Here is a 20,718-nt window from a genome sequence, read left to right as displayed (position 1 = left end):
TCACCGTCTTAGCATTTCCCCTCTCCCCATCCCTGGAGGCCAACCCCTCTGCGGATATTTTTCTACGAACCCACCGGCTTGCCTTTCCCTACATTGACCACTTCCTTCCTCCCACTCTGAGATGGGCCAATAGGTGGGCATCGATGAGGTTTTAATCCTTTTCTTGGTAGGAATTGGGTACGAGGTTGGGGGGGGGGGGGCGGGTACACACAGCTTCTTTGAACATCGCAGGACAATGCTCAAACTTGTTTAAAATCTTGCATGCACCCACAACGTTGGAACAGAGACTGGATGGCTTGGCGACGGTATCAATTAAACGTACTGAGGCATCAGGACTTGGTCTGCAAAGGATGCAAAAATGGTGGCTGTTACATGGAAGTCCAACCCCCCACCCCCCATCCCTCCCCCATTACTTGCTGGAATATGGAAATGCAAAGTTATGCCACCCCGCCTCCTGAAAAGATAATCTTAGAAAATGGCCACCTGACTAAAATCCTGCTGCCTTAATTTCCCCTGAAAGGTTTAAATAATACAGTTGGGTTAATAGCATTCCTGAAAATCAAGATACAGACTGGTTAATGAAGGCTTGCTCAAACATCCCTTCTTTTTTAATGTGTGGGTAGGAAGGGAAGGTTGAGAATCACTGCTCCAGACCCAATAGCGACTGAAATATTTTGCTGGAAAAAAATTGTGATTGGCCCATTTCCTTTGGAGTTCTGAAACGGTGCACATAATGAGTCAATGAGGGATGATGAAAACAGTGGTTTTCAAACTTTTTCTCTCCACCCCACATCCCACCTTCAGCAACCCCTTACTAATCACTGAGCACCGATGGCCTAGGAATTACTTAAAGTGGGACGAGAGTGGGAAGAAAAAAGGTTGAGATCCGCTGCTGCAGGGCATTTTCCTCTGATTTCCCCCTTCTCAATGGTGGGGGCATTCTCCCGTATTCTGGTACCCTGCGCTGGTCTGCTGCTCGTCCACCCTCAGCGAGTTCGCAACCTTCCGTGGCTTGCTGCCCAGCGTAGGCACTGACCTCCTGGGCGCGGACCTGAAACGTGGGCCGCCTGTTTTCCCTCGACGGAGGCAACCAATTTCTTCCAGCTGTCATCCCGGGAAGGGCAACATCTTGCTAATGTAATGCAGTCACTTATTCTTCTCCCTCCCCCCCCCCATTCCCCAGGTTCCCTGTTCATTCGGAAGTGGCCGGTGAAATGGATCGAGAAAATAGCTTTTACACTCCTCTTCTGAGAACGATCGAGGAGCCTCCTGTTTCTCCAGTGGCATCAGGTAGAACTGAATTGTCTCTCGCCACAAGAGTGCTAGTGGATTTTGAGCCTTGTCTAACATTCTAAATCTGTTTGATTTACCGCAGTGTAATTTTTTATTCTTCATGTACCTCTTTAAACCTCAATGAGGGGTTAATAGATTACAGATTCAGTTTTCTTCTAGTCACTCCCACCACTATATTAAATTGTGTGTGTGTGTGTGTGTGTGTGTGTGTGTGTGTGTGTGTGTGTGTGTGTGTGTGTGTGTGTGTGTGTGTGTGTGTGTGTGTGTGTGTGTGTTCTTTAAGACATTTATTGTTGTGGGGGGGGCGGACTTTGAAGTTCTTAACCCACTCCACCACTGAGGATTGGTTCGTGTTCTCCTGATTTCCTCCTGAGGTCCACGGTCATCTCCTTGGTTTTGCTAACATTGAGCATAAGGGTGTTGTCGCGGTATCTCTCTCTGAACAGATCCGTCTCCCTCCTTGCCGTCTGTGATTCTGCCAACGACCATGGTGCCATCGATTAAATTTCTAGACCACACTGGATTCGCGAATAATTACCTTGGAGTAGGATGCGTGTGAACTTTTTTCTTTCTCTTTATAGCACAGTAACGGGCCCCTTCTAGTCCGTGCCGGTCCATTTTTCTGCCTGGTCCACTGACCTGGACCCAGTCCGTACCCCCTCCCATCTGTGGACCTGTCCAAATTTCTTCTTAAATGTTAACTTTGAGCCCGCATTCACCACCTCAGCTCCTTCCCCACTCCCACCCCTCCCTGTGTGGAAAAAGTTCCCCCTAAACTTTTCCCCCTTCACCCTTAACCCATGTCCTCTGGTTTGTTGCTTGTCCACCCTCAGTGGGAAAAGCCAACCTACATTTACTCTGTCCCCTTGCCTCTGTGAAGTCCCCATCTCCTGGAGCCTATGTGTCACGGTAACCAGAAGAAGGCCTTTAGTAAGAAGTCAGGTCTAGCAAACTTCTACAGATGCACTGGTTCCATCACAGCCGGGTTTGGGAATTCAGGTGTCCAGGAATGCAAAATGCAGCAAGCATGGCCAGGCCCGTCATGGGTTCTGACCTCCTGTCTACTGAAAACCCCTTTGTGAGGCACTGCCTCAAGAAGGCAGCCAAGGTCATGAAAGGGACTCCCGCACCCCCCCCCCCCTCCCCAAATCACCCTGGTCACAACCTCTTCTCTCTGTTGCCTCCTGACAGAAGGTGGAGAAGTGGCTGTTGGGACTAGGGTTTTGAATCCCCTCACCTCCATGTACACATCCAAACTTCTCTTAAATGACAGAAGGGACCCTGCCGCAACTATCTCCTCTGGAAGATCATTCCATTCTGCACCACACTCTGAGTGAAGAACCATCCTCTAACATTTCTCCTAAAATTTTCCCCCTTACCCATAACTTATGCCCTCTTGTTCCAACCTCCCCTTCCCTCAGGGGAAAGAGTCTATTTATGTCTAGACTATCTATTCCTTCATAATTTAAATACCTCTATCAAATGCCCTATTAGCCGTTTACATTCCAATGAATAAAGTCCCAGTCTCCTTAATCTTTCTCAGTAATCCAGATGCTGTAAGCCAGGCAACGTCCTTGTAAATCTTCTCTGCGACCTTCTCCACCTTATTTATATACTTTCTATAATTTGGAGACCAGAAATGAGCACAGTACCCCAAACCTGCCTCACCAATGCCTTAAACAGCCGCAGTATCACTTCCCACCTCCTATACTCTATACTATAATTTATGAGGCCAGCATAACCATACTGTCTACATGGGAATCCACCTTCAATGAACTCTGTACCATAACCCCCAGGTCCCCCTGTTCCTCTCCATACCTCAATGCCCCTCCCTTAACTGCATATGTCCTATTCTGAGGCACCTCACTTGTCACAGGCTTCCAACCTGACAGACAGTTGTCCACCATGACTCTCTGCTGTCTATTTTCCAGCCACCTCTGAACCCATGTCACAATCTCTCTACTAATTCCTAGTGACTGAACCTTCCTTATTAAACTTCCATGCAGAACCTTATCAAAAGCTTTACTAAAATCCAAATAGATCACATCAATCGCCCTACCCTCATCCACTTTTTCTGTTACCTCCTCAAAAACTCAACAAGGTTTGTCAAACATGACTTTCCCTTTACAAACCCATGCTGGGTGCCCCTAATCAATCCCTACCTGTCCAGATATGCGTATATACTATCTCGAAGAATACCCTCCATAACCTTCCCCACCACCGAAGTCAAACTAACTGGCTGATAATTACTTGGCCTACACCTTATGCCTTTCTTAAACAACAGAACAACATTCACAACCCTTCAATCCCGTGGCACCACCCCCTCCTCCAGTGATTTTTGAAAATTCACTGTCAGAGCCCCTGTTATTTGCTCCCTGACTTCCCTTAATGTCCTGGGAAAAATCCCATCAGGACCAGGAAACTTATCCACCTTAATTGACCCTAGAAGTTCCAAAACCCTCACTTTACTAATCCCTATCCTTTCCATAACCTTTGCCTCACTTATTTCATATAGCCCAATGTCCATTTCCCTCGTGAATACCGATGAGAAAAAATCACCCCTGCTTTTTAAAAATATTTATCATAGGCTTCCCTCTTGTCCCAAACCAACTTCTTAATTTTACCAGAAAACCATGGCTCCCTTGAACCTTTGGTCTTCCCTTTCGGCCTGACTGGAACATAAAGGTCCTGTACTCTCAAAATCTCACCCTTAAATTCCCTCCAAATTTTCTCTACATCCTTTCTGGCAAAAAGATCAGCCCACACAACTCTCTGCAAATCCCTTCTCATTTCTCCAAATCTGGCCTTCCCCCACTTGAAGACCTTTAACTTTGGACCTGAACTATCCCTTTCCATAATTAATCTAAAGTTAATGGATCCATGATCACTGGATCCTCCAAAGTTCTCTCCAACTCTCATCTCCGTCACCTGCCCTATTTCATTCCCAAACAACAGATCTAACACTGCTCCCCCTCTAGTTGGCATCTCAACATATTGCTGCAAGAAGCAATCCTGAACACATTGCATAAATATTAAGTCATCCTGCCCTCTTACCAACTGCGTTTCTCAATCTATGTTTGGAAAATTTAAATCCCCAACCAACACCACCCTATTTCTACTACATATCTCATCTATTTCCTTCCACATTTGTTCTCCGAGTTCCCTTTCCCCATTTGGAGGCCTATAATAATAACCTCACCCTTATTTTTCAGTTCTACCCCACTGCCTCCCTCAATGAGCCCTGCAGTATATCTTGCCTCAGTACCACTGTAATATCCTCCCTGACAAGTAATGCCACACCTCCCCCTCCTAATCCACCAACTTTGTCACATCTAAAGCAGTGAAGTGCTGGAATATTTAACTGCCTGTCACAACCATCCTTCAACCACATCTCGCTAATGGCCACAACACCATAATGCCACGTGCCAATCCACACCTTTAGCTCATCCAACTTCCTTACTGTGCTCCTCACATTAAAATAAATACATCTCAGGGATCTCCTACTTCTTACCTTCTGCATATCCTCCTCTCTACCATTCTCACAATTGTCACTACAACATTTTTTTACTACTTCCTGCTGTTCCTCCTTCAAATTATTTAAATATGCCTCTTTCCTTAGCCTACAAACCCTCTCCCTGCTGTCCTGCCTAACTTGAAACCCTGTCTCCCCCAACAGCCATAGCAAATGTCCCCGCCAGGAGACTGGTCCCTCTGGGATTTAGATGTAACCCATCATTATGGTATAGGTCCCATTTCCCCCAAAAAAGGTCCCAGTGGTCCAAGAACTTGAAATCTTGTCTCTTACTCCACCCCTTTAGCCATGTATCCACCTGATTCTATTTCTGCCCTCACTGTCACATGGCACAGGAAGCAATCCAGAGATTACACCCTTAGTAGTCCTTCTTCTAAGCTCCCTACTCAACACCCTATGTTAATTCTGCAGGACCACTTCCTCCTTCCTTTCAACATCATTGGTACCAACATGTACCACGACCTCAGGCTCCTTACCTTCCCCTTTTAGGATGTTCTGAACACGCATAGTCACATCCTGGACCCTGGCACCAGGGAGGCAAACCACCATCCGGTTTTCCTTATCACAGCCACAAAAACCTCTGTCCGTCCTCCTGACCATCAAATCCCCTATTACTATCACCCTTTTCCTGCTATCCCTGCCTTTCTGGGCCACAAAGGTTAACACCACACCCCTACCTATCTTAGTCTTACTATCCCCCTCCTCAGTATTCAAGGTGGAGGACCGATTTCTGAGGATTTCAGACTCAGATGCTTTCACTTGAACCTGACCCCTCCCTTTCCTCCTCCCATGGCCCCTGTGGGACCACCTTCCTGTAGCTCTTGTCTATGATAGCCTCACTCTACCTTGCCAGAGCAAGGTCATCGAGCTGCAGCTCAAGTTCCCTTACTCTGTCCCTTAGTCACTGCAGCTCAGCACACTTAGTGCACACGTGTTTATCTGTACAGTTGTGGTTGTAGGGCAATGGTTTTCAACCTTGTTCTTTCCACTCACATCTCACTTTAAGTAGTTCCTAGGCCATTGGGGCTCTGTGATTAGTCAGGGGTTGCTTAAGGTGGGGTGTGAGTGGGAAGGGAAGGTTGAGAACCACTGCCCTAGACCCAATTGTTATATTTGGGTGGAGAAAAATTGTTGTTGGCCCATTTCCTTTGGAGTTCTGAAACGATGTACAAAATGAGTCAATGAGGGACGATTAAAACAGTGGGTTTCAAACTTTTTCTTTCCACCCACATCCCACCTTATGCAACCCCTAACTAATCACAGAGCACCGTTGGCAGAGGGATTATTTAAAGTGGGATGTGAGTGGGAGGAAAAAGGTGGGAACCACTGGGCGAGCTATTTACCTGTGGAGAGGGCCTGTATGTCTAAATTTAACCAAAAGAAAATTGAAGCCTGAAATTCAGTACCTCCAAGATCAAAAACTGTTTTATCCAACAGCTATTTCCCCGTATGACCCTGACCCCACACTACTCCGTGACCACAAGAATATCTGTGTGCACAATTGGAAACTTCCTTTTGCATTTACTGCAACCACGAATATTTATCAGAGATGCGGGGCGAGATACTGGAGTCTAAGCCGAACTGCCTGCTGGCAGACAGTGTCAGTCAGTGAGAGATGAGAAGTGGTTGATGTTTCAAACAGAAACTCTCATTCGAACTATCCTTTTCACAGTTTTGTCTTGTGGTAATTTGATGTATTACAGGTGCTCCCCGACATCCATCCGTGTGGCGTTCTGGATGACCTTGGAATGGACGCATGTCGGGGAATTGCCCTACCTGCGATACTGAAGAGCAAAGCGATCGATTTCCTTCCATCCTCTCTCTCTCTGAATCCTTCTGATTCTCTCTGTGGTTGCGGGCCCTGAGCCCCCTGCCCACTCTACTGGACTCTAAAAATCCGTCTGACCATCAGAATATTGAGCGACAGAATCGGGGAAAGAAAAGGGACCCCAGGAGTTGAAATGCGGTGAAATATCTAAACATGGCGGCCACCGGGGCCAGCCCTCGTGGGAGGTTGGCCGCTGTGCAACATGGCGGCCACCAGGATCAGGAACAGTTGCTACCCCTCTACCATCAGACCCCTCAACTCGATTAAGGGACTCTGACGTGCACCTTATTGATTATTGCACAGTGTTTGTTTACATTTGTTACCTGTTCACAGTTCTTTGTAAATACTCATTGCTGCTGCTGTAAGCCAATGAATTTTGTGACTCCTGTTCATGACCATAAACCCGGGGCGTTGACTGGGACTGGGGTTCGAATCTCACGCCATCTGTAAGGAGTTTGTGCGTGGGTTTTCCCCCAGGGGCTCTGGTTCCCTCCCACCGTTCGGAATGTATCGGGGGGGGTAGAAGGTTAATTGGGCAGCATAGGCTTGTGGGCCAGAAGGGCCTGTTACTGTGCTGTGTGGCTAAATTTAAAATTTATTTGCCATGTACAGTTAGAAATAATTCTGCAGAAAAAAGTCTCAAGTTGTATGTGATGTCTTGTACATACACTGACTGCTAAAATCTACACTTGCAAAATAAGGCCATCTTATCGTCTTCATTCCTTTGGCAGTGTGCTCGAAAGTGTTGACCTCCCTCTTGGCCGTGGCTTCCATCACCATGGTGAGTCTTGCCTTTCTCTTGGGTTTGCAATGTCCGGGGAGGCTGCACCTTGCTGGTTACTCAGCCGTGCTCAGCTGATATCAGCGGGGATGCTGGGGAGGAGAGATGGTGAGCAGATAAAAGGCCCTCGACTCAGGCAGCGTGGCGGTGAGTCGGCTGAATGTGTCTGTCTCTGACCTAATTTTGGTACTTCTGCAAATACCAGGAATCTGAAATTAAAAAAAAAACTGTTTAACTTTGCTTTTGTTAAAAACCACAAGGCTGGAGGAACTTAGCAGATCAAACAGCGAACTTTATCTAGCAAAGATAAAGGTACATACATCATTTCTGCCTTGAACCCTTCATCGAAGTATCTTTGTTTGACCTGCTGAGTTTCTCCAGAGTTGTGTTTTCACTTCAACCACGGCGTCTCCGGACTTTCGAGTATCACTGTTAACTTTGGTTATTGTTTCTTATTCCATATCTGAACCGTTGGTGATGCAATGGATTTTTAACTGTTTAAAGTCCACGAGAGTTGGTTCTGTTTCTTCTTCCTACAGGCACTGTGATGAAAGGCATTTGTATAGATGCATGGACTGGCTAGTCTGAACCTACCTGACCCCTCCCTTGGTTCCCACCCCCACCAGATTTCCCAATAAAGGCTGGCATGCCCAGACTTGCCCCCCCTCTTGCTCCTGTACTTGGAATCTGGCCAAGATGTGTATCAGTCACGCTCCATTTTTTTGGAATTAAAGCCGTTTAATCGCTCCGTCACGTCGACGAGATTATTGTGTGCACCGCAAGCACAGTTTAGCGCGTCGCTAGTGTCAGTGACCCCGTTTTGAATCCAGCCATGTCTGTAAGGAGTTTGGACGTGTGTGGGTTTCATCCGGTTTCCTCCATTCGGGTTTATCACCACAAACAAGTGGCTCTGAGCACTGGCTGTGAGTTCGTCCTTTACTGGGGCCTCATTTCTGCGAGGGGCTCTGGACAAAGTGGCAACTTAACAGTGGACAAAGTTTTTGTTGTTGAATATTTTAGATTTTCCAAAGATATGCCAATCCAATAAATGAATTTTACATTCTCTTTCCACAAAATATGATTTACAGAGACTTTATTTTCCCCTCCTTACCACCTCCCCTCCCTATCCCTTAAATTATACAAATAGCAAAATACAGGCATACAAAAACCCCACCAAATTCCGACCAAGACAACGACCTGCCTCGAGGCTGGAGGACCTCGGATATTAAATAAAAACCAGTCGGGGCAAAACCACACGTCGTCTGCACCCCATTCGCCATTTCACACTCTTCATCCTCTACCTCAGTGGTTCTCAACCTCTTTCTTTCCACTCACACCCCACTTGAAGTTATCCCTAGGCCATCGGGGCTCTGTGATTAGTAAGGGGTTGCTTAAGGTGGGATGTGGGTGGGAAGGGAAGGTTGAGAACCACTCCTCTTGACCCAGTATTTTGCTTGAGAAAATTGTCCTTGGCGCATTTCCTTTGGAGCTCTGAAACGGTGCACATAACGAGTCAATGAGGGATGATTAAAACCGTGGTTTTCAAACCTTTTTCCTTCCACTCACATCCCACTTTAAGTAATCCCTAGGCCATCAGGTGCTCTGTGATTAGTAAGGGGTTGCTTAAGATGGGATGTGGGGGAAAAGAAAAAGTTTTAATTGTCCCTCATTGATTCTTTATGTGCACTGTTTCAGAGCTCCAAAGGAAATGGGGCAAGGACAATTTTTCTCCAGCAAAATATTTCCATAACAATTGGGTGTAGAGCAGTGATTCTCAACCATCCCTTCCCACTCACATCTGGGAGATTGCTTGATCAAGAAAGATGAGGAAGTGTTGTCATGGATAGAGGGTCAGAGCGTTTGGCATCTTGGCCTTCATAAATCAAAGTATTGAGTACAGGAGTATAGTAAAGTTGTATAAGACATTGGCGAGACCAAATTTGGATTATTGTGTTCAGTCTTGGTCATCTAACTACAGGAAAGGTATCAGTGGGATTGAAAGAGAATGGAGAAGATTTACCAAGATGTTAACGGAGGAACTGAGTTGCAGGGAAAGGTTAAACAGGTTAGGACTTTATTCCTGGAGTGTAGAAGAATGAGGGAAGATTTGAAATTGAAATGTAGGTCGGCTTTTTCCACTGAGGGTAGGTGAGATACAAACCAAAGGACATGGGTTAAGAGCGAAAGGGGAAAGGTTGAGGGAACTTACCACAGAGCGGTGGGGATGTGGAACAAGCTGAAGTGGTGAATGCGGGCCCAACGTGAACATTTAAGAAACATTTGGACAGGTACATAGATAGGAGGGGCATGGAGAGATATGGACTGGGTGCAGGCCAGTGCAACTAGAAGGAACAATTGTTCAGCACAGACTAGAAGGGTCTGTTTCTGCTCTACAATGGTCTATGGTACATGACCCATAAGTCAAGTCTCCTTCATTTATTGTTCATACCCTGCTCACGTGGTAAAGACGAGGAAGCGTTTCTCCAGGGCCGCGGAGAAGATTTACATGAATGTATGTTAGAATGGTTTAATACATTAAAATATGACTGCACACGATAACATTCCATGGTACCCTATCCCCAAATGTTCTGGGAATTCAGGAGCCTGATGGCTTGGGGGGGGGGGTGAAACTATTGCTCAATCTGGATGTTGGGGCCCGAGTACTACGATACCCTCTATCGGGTGGCTGAAGGGGGAATGGTTTCTGTGAGGGGGCAATGGAGTCCTTCGCAATGTTTAATGCCTTTCGCATGCATCGAGTGTTGGAGACGTCCTTCATGGTGGGAGGGGAACTTTTCCGCCAACTTTGCGATTCTCTGCAGGGTCTTGGGATCTGAGAGGGGAGGTACAGCTTCCAATAAACCCGTTGTAACAGATTGGGGCGGGGGAGGAAATGTTGTAATGTGATTTTCCCCCACCCCCCCCACATCCAGAAACTGTTCAAATAATAGGAAACCTCCTTGGTTGGTGGGAATCGATTCACCAATCTCTCCTTCCCTCTGCAGGCACCATCTACTTGGACTCTTGCACCATTCAGTATCTTATTCCAATTCACCTCATTGTCTTTGGAAGCTCAACGCTCTTCTTCATGATGTTATCTCTGCTGCCCTGTTCCTCGAATGATGAAGGTTCGACCAGCACTTCTCGCCGATCGGGGAATGCGTGCAAGGGCTTGGGCTCGATGTTCTGCTTCATCTGGTTTATTTGTGGTAACGTATTGCATTTAAAGACCTTGTTTCCAGGCCCGGGGGGAGGGGAGGGGTTGGTGGGGGAGGTTCTAATGGAGACCGGAGAAGTCGGTGTTAATGCCCTTTGGTTGCCCGGACAGAAGATGAGATGCTGCTCTTCTAATTTGTGGGCAGTACACGAGGACACAGGCAGACATGTCAGCAAGGGAACGGGGTGGGGCATTGGAATGGGGCATCGAAATCCATATTTATTGTCATGAACAAGGCATGAAATTCAGGGTTTTGCGGCAGCGTCACAGGGCAAATGTTCATATTATAACCAGCTTACTGTAAAAATAACTGCGCGAAAATTCAGGCAGGCAGGGTCTGTGGTTCACTGATCATTCAGGAATCTGATGGTGGAGGGGAAGAAGCTGTCCTTGTGCTCATCTTCAGGCTTCTGGACCTTTTCAGCGATGGAGGCAGAGTGAAGAGGGCATGGCCTGGATAGTCGGGGGTCTTTGAGGATAGAGACTGCTTTTTTTAAGACACCGCCTCATGTCAATGCCCTGGATGGAGTGGATTCTGGAGTTTATTCTTGTCCTGAGAGTTGGCGCCTCCACACCAGGCAGTGATGCAACCGGCCAGAATGCTCTCCATGGCCCACCTGTAGAAGTTTACAAGAGTCTTCAGTGACGAACCAAATCTCCTCAGACACCTCACAAAGTACAATCGACGTCGAAGCTCCAAGAAAGATCCTCAGAGATGTTGACCCCTCCCAGGAATTTGAAGTTCTTGACTCTCCACTACTGAGCCCTCGATGAGGACTGGGTGATGTTCTCCTGACTCCCTCCTGAAGTCCACAATCATCTCCTTGGTTTTGCTGACGTTAAGCGTGAGCTAGTTGTTTACATCTCTCAACAAGCTGATCCATCTCCTTCCTGTACTTCCTCATTGCCGCCTGTGATTCTGCCCTTTTAGCTGCCTGCAGACATTAGAAGAAGCAACAAAGTAGCATTTCATTAAGTTTATTAATGTCTCATTTCCACGTGGTGACGAATTGCAGCAAATGCTTTTCTGCACATTGCATTAGTTTTATCACCCTCCCCCTCTCTCTCTCCCCATCTCTCTCTCCCTCGCCCCTGTCTCTCCCTCGCCCCTGTCTCTCTCTCCCTCCCCCTCTCTGTCTTCCCCCCTCGCTCTGTCTTCCCCCCTCGCTCTGTCTTCCCCCCTCGCTCTTTCTTCCCCCCTCGCTCTTTCTTCCCCCCTCGCTCTGTCTTCCCCCCTCGCTCTGTCTTCCCCCCTCGCTCTGTCTTCCCCCCTCGCTCCGTCTTCCCCCCTCGCTCCGTCTTCCCCCCTCGCTCCGTCTTCCCCCCTCGCTCCGTCTTCCCCCCTCGCTCCGTCTCCCCCCCTCGCTCCGTCTCCCCCCCTCGCTCCGTCTCCCCCCCTCGCTCCGTCTCCCCCCCTCGCTCCGTCTCCCCCCCTCGCTCCGTCTCCCCCCCTCGCTCCGTCTCCCCCCCTCGCTCCGTCTCCCCCCCTCGCTCCGTCTCCCCCCCTCGCTCCGTCTCCCCCCCTCGCTCCGTCTCCCCCCCTCGCTCCGTCTCCCCCCCTCGCTCCGTCTCCCCCCCTCGCTCCGTCTCCCCCCCTCGCTCCGTCTCCCCCCCTCGCTCCGTCTCCCCCCCTCGCTCCGTCTCCCCCCCTCGCTCCGTCTCCCCCCCTCGCTCCGTCTCCCCCCCTCGCTCCGTCTCCCCCCCTCGCTCCGTCTCCCCCCCTCGCTCCGTCTCCCCCCCTCGCTCCGTCTCCCCCCCTCGCTCCGTCTCCCCCCCTCGCTCCGTCTCCCCCCCTCGCTCCGTCTCCCCCCCTCGCTCCGTCTCCCCCCCTCGCTCCGTCTCCCCCCTCGCTCCGTCTCCCCCCTCGCTCCGTCTCCCCCCCTCGCTCCGTCTCCCCCCCTCGCTCCGTCTCCCCCCCTCGCTCCGTCTCCCCCCCTCGCTCCGTCTCCCCCCCTCGCTCCGTCTCCCCCCCTCGCTCCGTCTCCCCCCCTCGCTCCGTCTCCCCCCCTCGCTCCGTCTCCCCCCCTCGCTCCGTCTCCCCCCCTCGCTCCGTCTCCCCCCCTCGCTCCGTCTCCCCCCTCGCTCCGGCTCCCCCCTCGCTCCGTCTCCCCCCTCGCTCCGTCTCCCCCCTCGCTCCGTCTCCCCCCTCGCTCCGTCTCCCCCCTCGCTCCGTCTCCCCCCCTCGCTCCGTCTCCCCCCCTCGCTCCGTCTCCCCCCCTCGCTCCGTCTCCCCCCCTCGCTCCGTCTCCCCCCCTCGCTCCGTCTCCCCCCCTCGCTCCGTCTCCCCCCCTCGCTCCGTCTCCCCCCCTCGCTCCGTCTCCCCCCCTCGCTCCGTCTCCCCCCCTCGCTCCGTCTCCCCCCCTCGCTCCGTCTCCCCCCCTCGCTCCGTCTCGCCCCTCGCTCCGTCTCGCCCCTCGCTCCGTCTCCCCCCCTCGCTCCGTCTCCCCCCCTCGCTCCGTCTCCCCCCCTCGCTCCGTCTCCCCCCCTCGCTCCGTCTCCCCCCCTCGCTCCGGCTCCCCCCTCGCTCCGTCTCCCCCCTCGCTCCGTCTCCCCCCTCGCTCCGTCTCCCCCCTCGCTCCGTCTCCCCCCTCGCTCCGTCTCCCCCCTCGCTCCGTCTCCCCCCTCGCTCCGTCTCCCCCCTCGCTCCGTCTCCCCCCTCGCTCCGTCTCCCCCCTCGCTCCGTCTCCCCCCTCGCTCCGTCTCCCCCCTCGCTCCGTCTCCCCCCTCGCTCCGTCTCCCCCCTCGCTCCGTCTCCCCCCTCGCTCCGTCTCCCCCTCGCTCCGTCTCCCCCTCGCTCCGTCTCCCCCTCGCTCCGTCTCCCCCCTCGCTCCGTCTCCCCCCTCGCTCCGTCTCCCCCCTCGCTCCGTCTCCCCCCTCGCTCCGTCTCCCCCCTCGCTCCGTCTCCCCCCTCGCTCCGTCTCCCCCCTCGCTCCGTCTCCCCCCTCGCTCCGTCTCCCCCCTCGCTCCGTCTCCCCCCTCGCTCCGTCTCCCCCCTCGCTCCGTCTCCCCCCTCGCTCCGTCTCCCCCCTCGCTCCGTCTCCCCCCTCGCTCCGTCTCCCCCCTCGCTCCGTCTCCCCCCTCGCTCCGTCTCCCCCCTCGCTCCGTCTCCCCCCTCGCTCCGTCTCCCCCCTCGCTCCGTCTCCCCCCTCGCTCCGTCTCCCCCCTCGCTCCGTCTCCCCCCTCGCTCCGTCTCCCCCCTCGCTCCGTCTCCCCCCTCGCTCCGTCTCCCCCCTCGCTCCGTCTCCCCCCTCGCTCCGTCTCCCCCCTCGCTCCGTCTCCCCCCTCGCTCCGTCTCCCCCCTCGCTCCGTCTCCCCCCTCGCTCCGTCTCCCCCCTCGCTCCGTCTCCCCCCTCGCTCCGTCTCCCCCCTCGCTCCGTCTCCCCCCTCGCTCCGTCTCCCCGCTCGCTCCGTCTCCCCGCTCGCTCCGTCTCCCCCCTCGCTCCGTCTCCCCCCTCGCTCCGTCTCCCCCCTCGCTCCCTCTCCCCTCCCTCTCTCTCTCTCCCCTCCCTCTCTCTCCCCTCCCTCTCTCCCCTCCCTCTCTCTCCCCTCCCTCTCTCTCCCCTCCCTCTCTCTCCCCTCCCTCTCTCTCTCCCCTCCCTCTCTCTCTCCCCTCCCTCTCTCTCCCCTCCCTCTCTCTCCCCTCCCTCTCTCTCCCCTCCCTCTCTCTCCCCTCCCTCTCTCTCCCCTCCCTCTCTCTCCCCTCCCTCTCTCTCCCCTCCCTCTCTCTCCCCTCCCTCTCTCTCCCCTCCCTCTCTCTCCCCTCCCTCTCTCTCCCCTCCCTCTCTCTCCCCTCCCTCTCTCTCCCCTCCCTCTCTCTCCCCTCCCTCTCTCTCCCCTCCCTCTCTCTCCCCTCCCTCTCTCTCCCCTCCCTCTCTCTCCCCTCTCTCTCTCCCCTCGCTCTCTCCCCTCCCTCTCTCCCCCCTCCCTCCCTCTCTCACCCCTCCCTCCCTCTCTCACCCCTCCCTCCCTCTCTCTCCCCCCTCTCTCTCTCCCCCCTCTCTCTCTCCCCCCTCTCTCTCTCCCCCCTCTCTCTCTCCCCCCTCTCTCTCTCCCCCCTCTCTCTCTCCCCCCTCTCTCTCTCCCCCCTCTCTCTCTCCCCCCTCTCTCTCCCCCCTCTCTCTCTCCCCCCTCTCTCTCTCCCCCCTCTGTCCCTCCCCCCTCTGTCCCTCCCCCCTCTGTCCCTCCCCCCTCTGTCCCTCCCCCCTCTGTCCCTCCCTCCCTCTCTCTCTGTCTCCCCCCTCCCTACCTCTGTCTCCCCCCTCTCTGTCTCTCCTCCTTCTCTGTCACCCCCCTCTCTCTCTGTATCCCTATCCCTCTCACTCTGTTTCTTACCCCTCTCTCTGTGTTAATTACCCCCATCTGTCTCCCCCTCCCTCTCTTTCTGTATCTCCCTTCTCTGTCTCCCCCCTCTCTCTCCCCCTCTCACTTTCTTTCTGTCTCCCCCCTGTCTCCATCTCTCTCCCCCCATTCTCTGTCTCCCTGCTCTCTCTCTTCCCCCTCTCTCTCTTCCCCCTCTCTCTCTTCCCCCTCTCTCTCTGTCTCCCCTCTCTCTCTGTCTCCCCTCTCTCTGTCTCCCCTCTCTCTCTGTCTCCCCTCTCTCTCTGTCTCCCCTCTCTCTCTGTCTCCCCTCTCTCTCTGTCTCCCCTCTCTCTCTGTCTCCCCTCTCTCTCTGTCTCCCCTCTCTCTCTGTCTCCCCTCTCTCTCTGTCTCCCCTCTCTCTCTGTCTCCCCTCTCTCTCTGTCTCTCTCTGTCTCCCCTCTTTCTCTCTGTCTCCCCTCTCTCACTCTGTCTCCCCTCTCTCACTCTGTCTCCCCACTCTCCCTCTGTCTCCTCCCTCTCTCACTCTCTCACCCTCTCTCACCCTCACTCTCTCACCCTCTCTCTCTTTCCCCCCTCTCTCTCTGTCTCCCCTTCCCACTCTCTGTCTCCCCTTCCCACTCTCTGTCTCCCCTTCCTTCTCTCTGTCTCCCCTTCCTTCTCTCTGTCTCCCCTTCCCTATCTCTGCCTCCCCTTCCCTATCTCTGCCTCCCCTTCCCTATCTCTGTCTCCCCTTCCCTCTCTCTGTCTCCCCTCTCTCTCTGTCTCCCCTCTCTCTCTGTCTCCCCTCTCTCTCTGTCTCCCCTCTCTCTCTGTCTCCCCTCTCTCTCTGTCTCCCCTCTCTCTCTGTCTCCCCTCTCTCTCTGTCTCCCCTCTCTCTCTGTCTCCCCTCTCTCTCTGTCTCCCCTCTCTCTCTCCCCCCTCTCCCCCCTCTCTCTCCCCCCTCTCTCTCCCCCAACTCTCTCCCCCTCTCTCTCCCCCCTCTCTCTCCCCCCTCTCTCTCCCCCCTCTCTCTCCCCCCTCTCTCTCCCCCCTCTCTCTCCCCCCTCTCTCTCCCCCCTCTCTCTCCCCCCTCTCTCTCCCCCCTCTCTCTCCCCCCTCTCTCTCCCCCCTCTCTCTCCCCCCTCTCTCTCTCCCCCCCTCTCTCTCCCCCTCTCTCTCTCCCCCCTCTCTCTCCCCCCTCTCTCTCCCCCCTCTCTCTCCCCCCTCTCTCTCCCCCCTCTCTCTCTCCCCCCTCTCTCTCCCCCTCTCTCTCTCCCCCCTCTCTCTCCCCCCTCTCTCTCTCTGTCACCCCCCTCACCCTCTCTGTCTCCCCCCTCACCCTCTCTGTCTCCCCCTCCCTCCCTCTGTTTCCCCCTCCCTCTCTCTGTCTGCCCCCATCTCTGTCTCCCTACCCCCCTCACTCTGTCTCTTCCCCCTCTCTCTTTGTGTTTCTTACCCTCTCTTTCTGTATCTCCCTTCTCTGTCTCCCCCTCCCTCTCCCCCTCTCACTTTCTTTCTGTCTCCCCCCTGTCTCCCTCTCTCTCCTCCCACTCTCTGTCTCCCCCCTCTCTCTCACTGTCTCCCCCCTCTCTCTCACTGTCTCCCCCCTCTCTCTCACTGTCTCCCCCCTCTCTCTCACTGCCTCCCCCTCTCTCTCTTCCCCCTCTCTCTCTGTCTCACCTCTCTCACTCTGTCTCCCCACTCTCCCTCTGTCTCCCCCCTCTCTCTCTGTCTCCCTCTCTCTCTCTTCCCCCTCTCTCTCTGTCCACCCCCCTCTCTCTCTGCTCTCTCTCTCTCTTCCCCCCCTCTCTGCCTCCCCAACTCTCTCTTTCTGTCTCCCCTTCTGTCTTCCCCCTCTCTCGCGCTCTGTCTCCCCCTCTCTGTCTCCCCCCTCTCTCGCGCTCTGTCTCCCCCCTCTCTCGCGCTCTGTCTCCCCCCTCTCTCGCGCTCTGTCTCCCCCCTCTCTCGCGCTCTGTCTCCCCCCTCTCTCGAGTTCTGTCTCCCCCCTCTCTCGCGCTCTGTCTCCCCCCCTCTCTCGCGCTCTGTCTCCCCCCTCTCTCGCGCTCTGTCTCCCCCCTCTCTCGCGCTCTTCTCCCCCCCTCTCTCGCGCTCTCTCTCTCACCTCCCTCTCTCTCCCCTCCCTCTCTCTCCCCTCCCTCTCTCACCCGTCCCTCTCTCTCCCCCCTCTGTCCCTCCCCCCTCTGTCCCTCCCCCCTCTGTCCCTCCCCCCTCTGTCCCTCCCCCCTCTGTCCCTCCCCCCTCTGTCCCTCCCCCCTCTGTCCCTCCCCCCTCTGTCCCTCCCCCCTCTGTCCCTCCCCCCTCTGTCCCTCCCCCCTCTGTCCCTCCCCCCTCTGTCCCACCCTCCCTCTCTCTCTGTCTCCCCCCTCCCTACCTCTGTCTCCCCCCTCTCTGTCTCTCCTCCTTCTCTGTCACCCCCCCCTCTCTCTCTGTATCCCTATCCCCCTCACTCTGTCTCTTACCCCTCTCTCTGTGTTAATTACCCCCCTCTGTCTCCCCCTCCCTCTCTTTCTGTATCTCCCTTCTCTGTCTCCCCCCTCTCTCTCCCCCTCTCACTTTCTTTCTGTCTCCCCCCTGTCTCCATCTTTCTCCCCCCATTCTCTGTCTCCCTGCTCTCTCTCACTGCCTCCCCCTCTCTCTTCCCCCTCTCTCTCTTCCCCCTCTCTCTCTTCCCCCTCTCTCTCTTCCCCCTCTCTCTCTGTCTCCCCTCTCTCTCTGTCTCCCCTCTCTCTCTGTCTCCCCTCTCTCTCTGTCTCCCCTCTCTCTCTGTCTCCCCTCTCTCTCTGTCTCCCCTCTCTCTCTGTCTCCCCTCTCTCTCTGTCTCCCCTCTCTCTCTGTCTCCCCTCTCTCTCTGTCTCCCCTCTCTCTCTGTCTCCCCTCTCTCTCTGTCTCCCCTCTCTCTCTGTCTCCCCTCTCTCTCTGTCTCCCCTCTCTCTCTGTCTCCCCTCTCTCTGTCTCCCCTCTCTCTCTGTCTCCCCTCTCTCTCTGTCTCCCCTCTCTCTCTGTCTCCCCTCTCTCTCTGTCTCCCCTCTCTCTCTGTCTCCCCTCTCTCTCTGTCTCTCTCTGTCTCACCTCTCTCACTCTGTCTCCCCACTCTCCCTCTGTCTCCTTCTCTCTCTGTCTCCCCTTCCCACTCTCTGTCTCCCCTTCCCACTCTCTGTCTCCCCTTCCTTCTCTCTGTCTCCCCTTCCTTCTCTCTGTCTCCCCTTCCTTCTCTCTGTCTCCCCTTCCTTCTCTCTGCCTCCCCTTCCCTATCTCTGTCTCCCCTTCCCTCTCTCTCTGTCTCCCCTCTCTCTCTGTCTCCCTCTCTCTCTGTCTCCCCTCTCTCTCTGTCTCCCCTCTCTCTCTGTCTCCCTCTCTCTCTGTCTCCCCTCTCTCTCTGTCTCCCCTCTCTCTCTGTCTCCCCTCTCTCTCTGTCTCCCCTCTCTCTCTGTCTCCCCTCTCTCTCTGTCTCCCCTCTCTCTCTGTCTCCCCTCTCTCTCTCCCCCTCTCCCCCCTCTCTCTCCCCCCTCTCTCTCCCCCAACTCTCTCCCCCTCTCTCTCCCCCCTCTCTCTCCCCCCTCTCTCTCCCCCCTCTCTCTCCCCCCTCTCTCTCCCCCCTCTCTCTCCCCCCTCTCTCTCCCCCCTCTCTCTCCCCCCTCTCTCTCCCCCCTCTCTCTCCCCCCTCTCTCTCCCCCCTCTCTCTCCCCCCTCTCTCTCCCCCCTCTCTCTCCCCCCTCTCTCTCCCCCCTCTCTCTCCCCCCTCTCTCTCCCCCTCTCTCTCTCCCCCTCTCTCTCTCCCCCCTCTCTCTCCCCCCTCTCTCTCTGTCACCCCCCTCACCCTCTCTGTCTCCCCCCTCACCCTCTCTGTCTCCCCTCCCTCCCTCTGTTTCCCCCTCCCTCTCTCTGTCTGCCCCCATCTCTGTCTCCCTACCCCCCTCACTCTGTCTCTTCCCCCTCTCTCTTTGTGTTTCTTACCCTCTCTTTCTGTATCTCCCTTCTCTGTCTCCCCCTCCCTCTCCCCCTCTCACTTTCTTTCTGTCTCCCCCCTGTCTCCCTCTCTCTCCTCCCACTCTCTGTCTCCCCCCTCTCTCTCACTGTCTCCCCCCTCTCTCTCACTGTCTCCCCCCTCTCTCTCACTGCCTCCCCCTCTCTCTCTTCCCCCTCTCTCTCTGTCTCACCTCTCTCACTCTGTCTCCCCACTCTCCCTCTGTCTCCCCCCTCTCTCTCTGTCTCCCTCTCTCTCTCTTCCCCCTCTCTCTCTGTCCACCCCCCTCTCTCTCTGCTCTCTCTCTCTCTTCCCCCCCTCTCTGCCTCCCCAACTCTCTCTTTCTGTCTCCCCTTCTGTCTTCCCCCTCTCTCGCGCTCTGTCTCCCCCTCTCTGTCTCCCCCCTCTCTCGCGCTCTGTCTCCCCCTCTCTCGCGCTCTGTCTCCCCCCTCTCTCGCGCTCTGTCTCCCCCCTCTCTCGCGCTCTGTCTCCCCCCTCTCTCGAGTTCTGTCTCCCCCCTCTCTCGCGCTCTGTCTCCCCCCCTCTCTCGCGCTCTGTCTCCCCCCCTCTCTCGCGCTCTGTCTCCCCCCTCTCTCGCGCTCTGTCTCCCCCTCTCTCGCGCTCTTCTCCCCCCCTCTCTCGCGCTCTCTCTCTCACCTCCCTCTCTCTCCCCTCCCTCTCTCTCCCCTCCCTCTCTCTCCCCTCCCTCTCTCACCCGTCCCTCTCTCTCCCCCGTCCCTCTCCCTCCCCCCTCTGTCCCTCCCCCCTCTGTCCCTCCCCCCTCTGTCCCTCCCCCCTCTGTCCCTCCCCACTCTGTCCCTCCCCCCTCTGTCCCTCCCCCCTCTGTCCCTCCCCCCTCTGTCCCTCCCCCCTCTGTCCCTCCCCCCTCTGTCCCACCCTCCCTCTCTCTCTGTCTCCCCCCTCCCTACCTCTGTCTCCCCCCTCTCTGTCTCTCCTCCTTCTCTGTCACCCCCCCTCTCTCTCTGTATCCCTATCCCCCTCACTCTGTCTCTTACCCCTCTCTCTGTGTTAATTACCCCCCTCTGTCTCCCCCTCCCTCTCTTTCTGTATCTCCCTTCTCTGTCTCCCCCCTCTCTCTCCCCCTCTCACTTTCTTTCTGTCTCCCCCCTGTCTCCATCTCTCTCCCCCCATTCTCTGTCTCCCTGCTCTCTCTCACTGCCTCCCCCTCTCTCTCTTCCCCCTCTCTCTCTTCCCCCTCTCTCTCTTCCCCCTCTCTCTCTTCCCCCTCTCTCTCTGTCCTCTCCCCTCTCTCTGTCTCCCCTCTCTCTCTGTCTCCCCTCTCTCTCTGTCTCCCCTCTCTCTCTGTCTCCCCTCTCTCTCTGTCTCCCCTCTCTCTCTGTCTCCCTCTCTCTCTGTCTCTTCTCTTGTCTCCCCTCTCTCTCTGTCTCCCCTCTCTCTCTGTCTCCCCTCTCTCTCTGTCTCCCCTCTTTCTCTCTGTCTCACCTCTCTCACTCCCACTCTCCCTCTGTCTCCCCCTCTCTCTCACTCTCTTACCCTCTCTCACCCTCACTCTCTCACCCTCTCTCTCTTTCCCCTCTCTCTCTCTGTCTCCCCTTCCCACTCTCTGTCTCCCCTTCCCACTCTCTGTCTCCCCTTCCCACTCTCTGTCTCCCCTTCCACTCTCTGTCTCCCCTTCCTTCTCTCTGTCTCCCCTTCCTTCTCTCTGTCTCCCCTTCCTTCTCTCTGTCTCCCCTTCCCTCTCTCTGTCTCCCCTCTCTCTCTGTCTCCCCTCTCTCTCTGTCTCCCCTCTCTCTCTGTCTCC

At 55.1% G+C, this 20,718-nt stretch overlaps 1 protein-coding gene and 1 long non-coding RNA gene across 2 annotated transcripts in view; one reads left to right on the top strand and one right to left on the bottom strand.

Moving 5' to 3' along the window:
* The first annotated feature begins 1,173 nt into the window (after positions 1 to 1,173).
* LOC138754924 (transmembrane protein 272) overlaps positions 1,174 to 20,718 on the top strand; it is a 27,493-nt gene continuing 7,948 nt past the window's right edge. The window contains exons 1-3 of the mRNA XM_069919950.1: positions 1,174 to 1,290; positions 7,385 to 7,435; positions 10,440 to 10,643. Of these exons, the coding sequence (XP_069776051.1) occupies positions 1,215 to 1,290; positions 7,385 to 7,435; positions 10,440 to 10,643 (331 nt within the window). The 5' untranslated portion in view covers positions 1,174 to 1,214. The remainder of the gene's footprint in view (positions 1,291 to 7,384; positions 7,436 to 10,439; positions 10,644 to 20,718) is intronic.
* The window catches only part of LOC138754925 (uncharacterized), a 19,340-nt gene continuing 8,567 nt past the window's right edge, over positions 9,946 to 20,718 (bottom strand). Inside the window, exon 2 of the long non-coding RNA XR_011351958.1 lies at positions 9,946 to 11,582. This is a non-coding gene — a long non-coding RNA (uncharacterized lncRNA). The remainder of the gene's footprint in view (positions 11,583 to 20,718) is intronic.

This window comes from Narcine bancroftii, chromosome 2, assembly GCF_036971445.1.
Source record: "Narcine bancroftii isolate sNarBan1 chromosome 2, sNarBan1.hap1, whole genome shotgun sequence".
Classification (NCBI taxonomy): domain Eukaryota; kingdom Metazoa; phylum Chordata; class Chondrichthyes; order Torpediniformes; family Narcinidae; genus Narcine; species Narcine bancroftii.
This window is presented reverse-complemented; position numbering and strand designations above follow the sequence as displayed.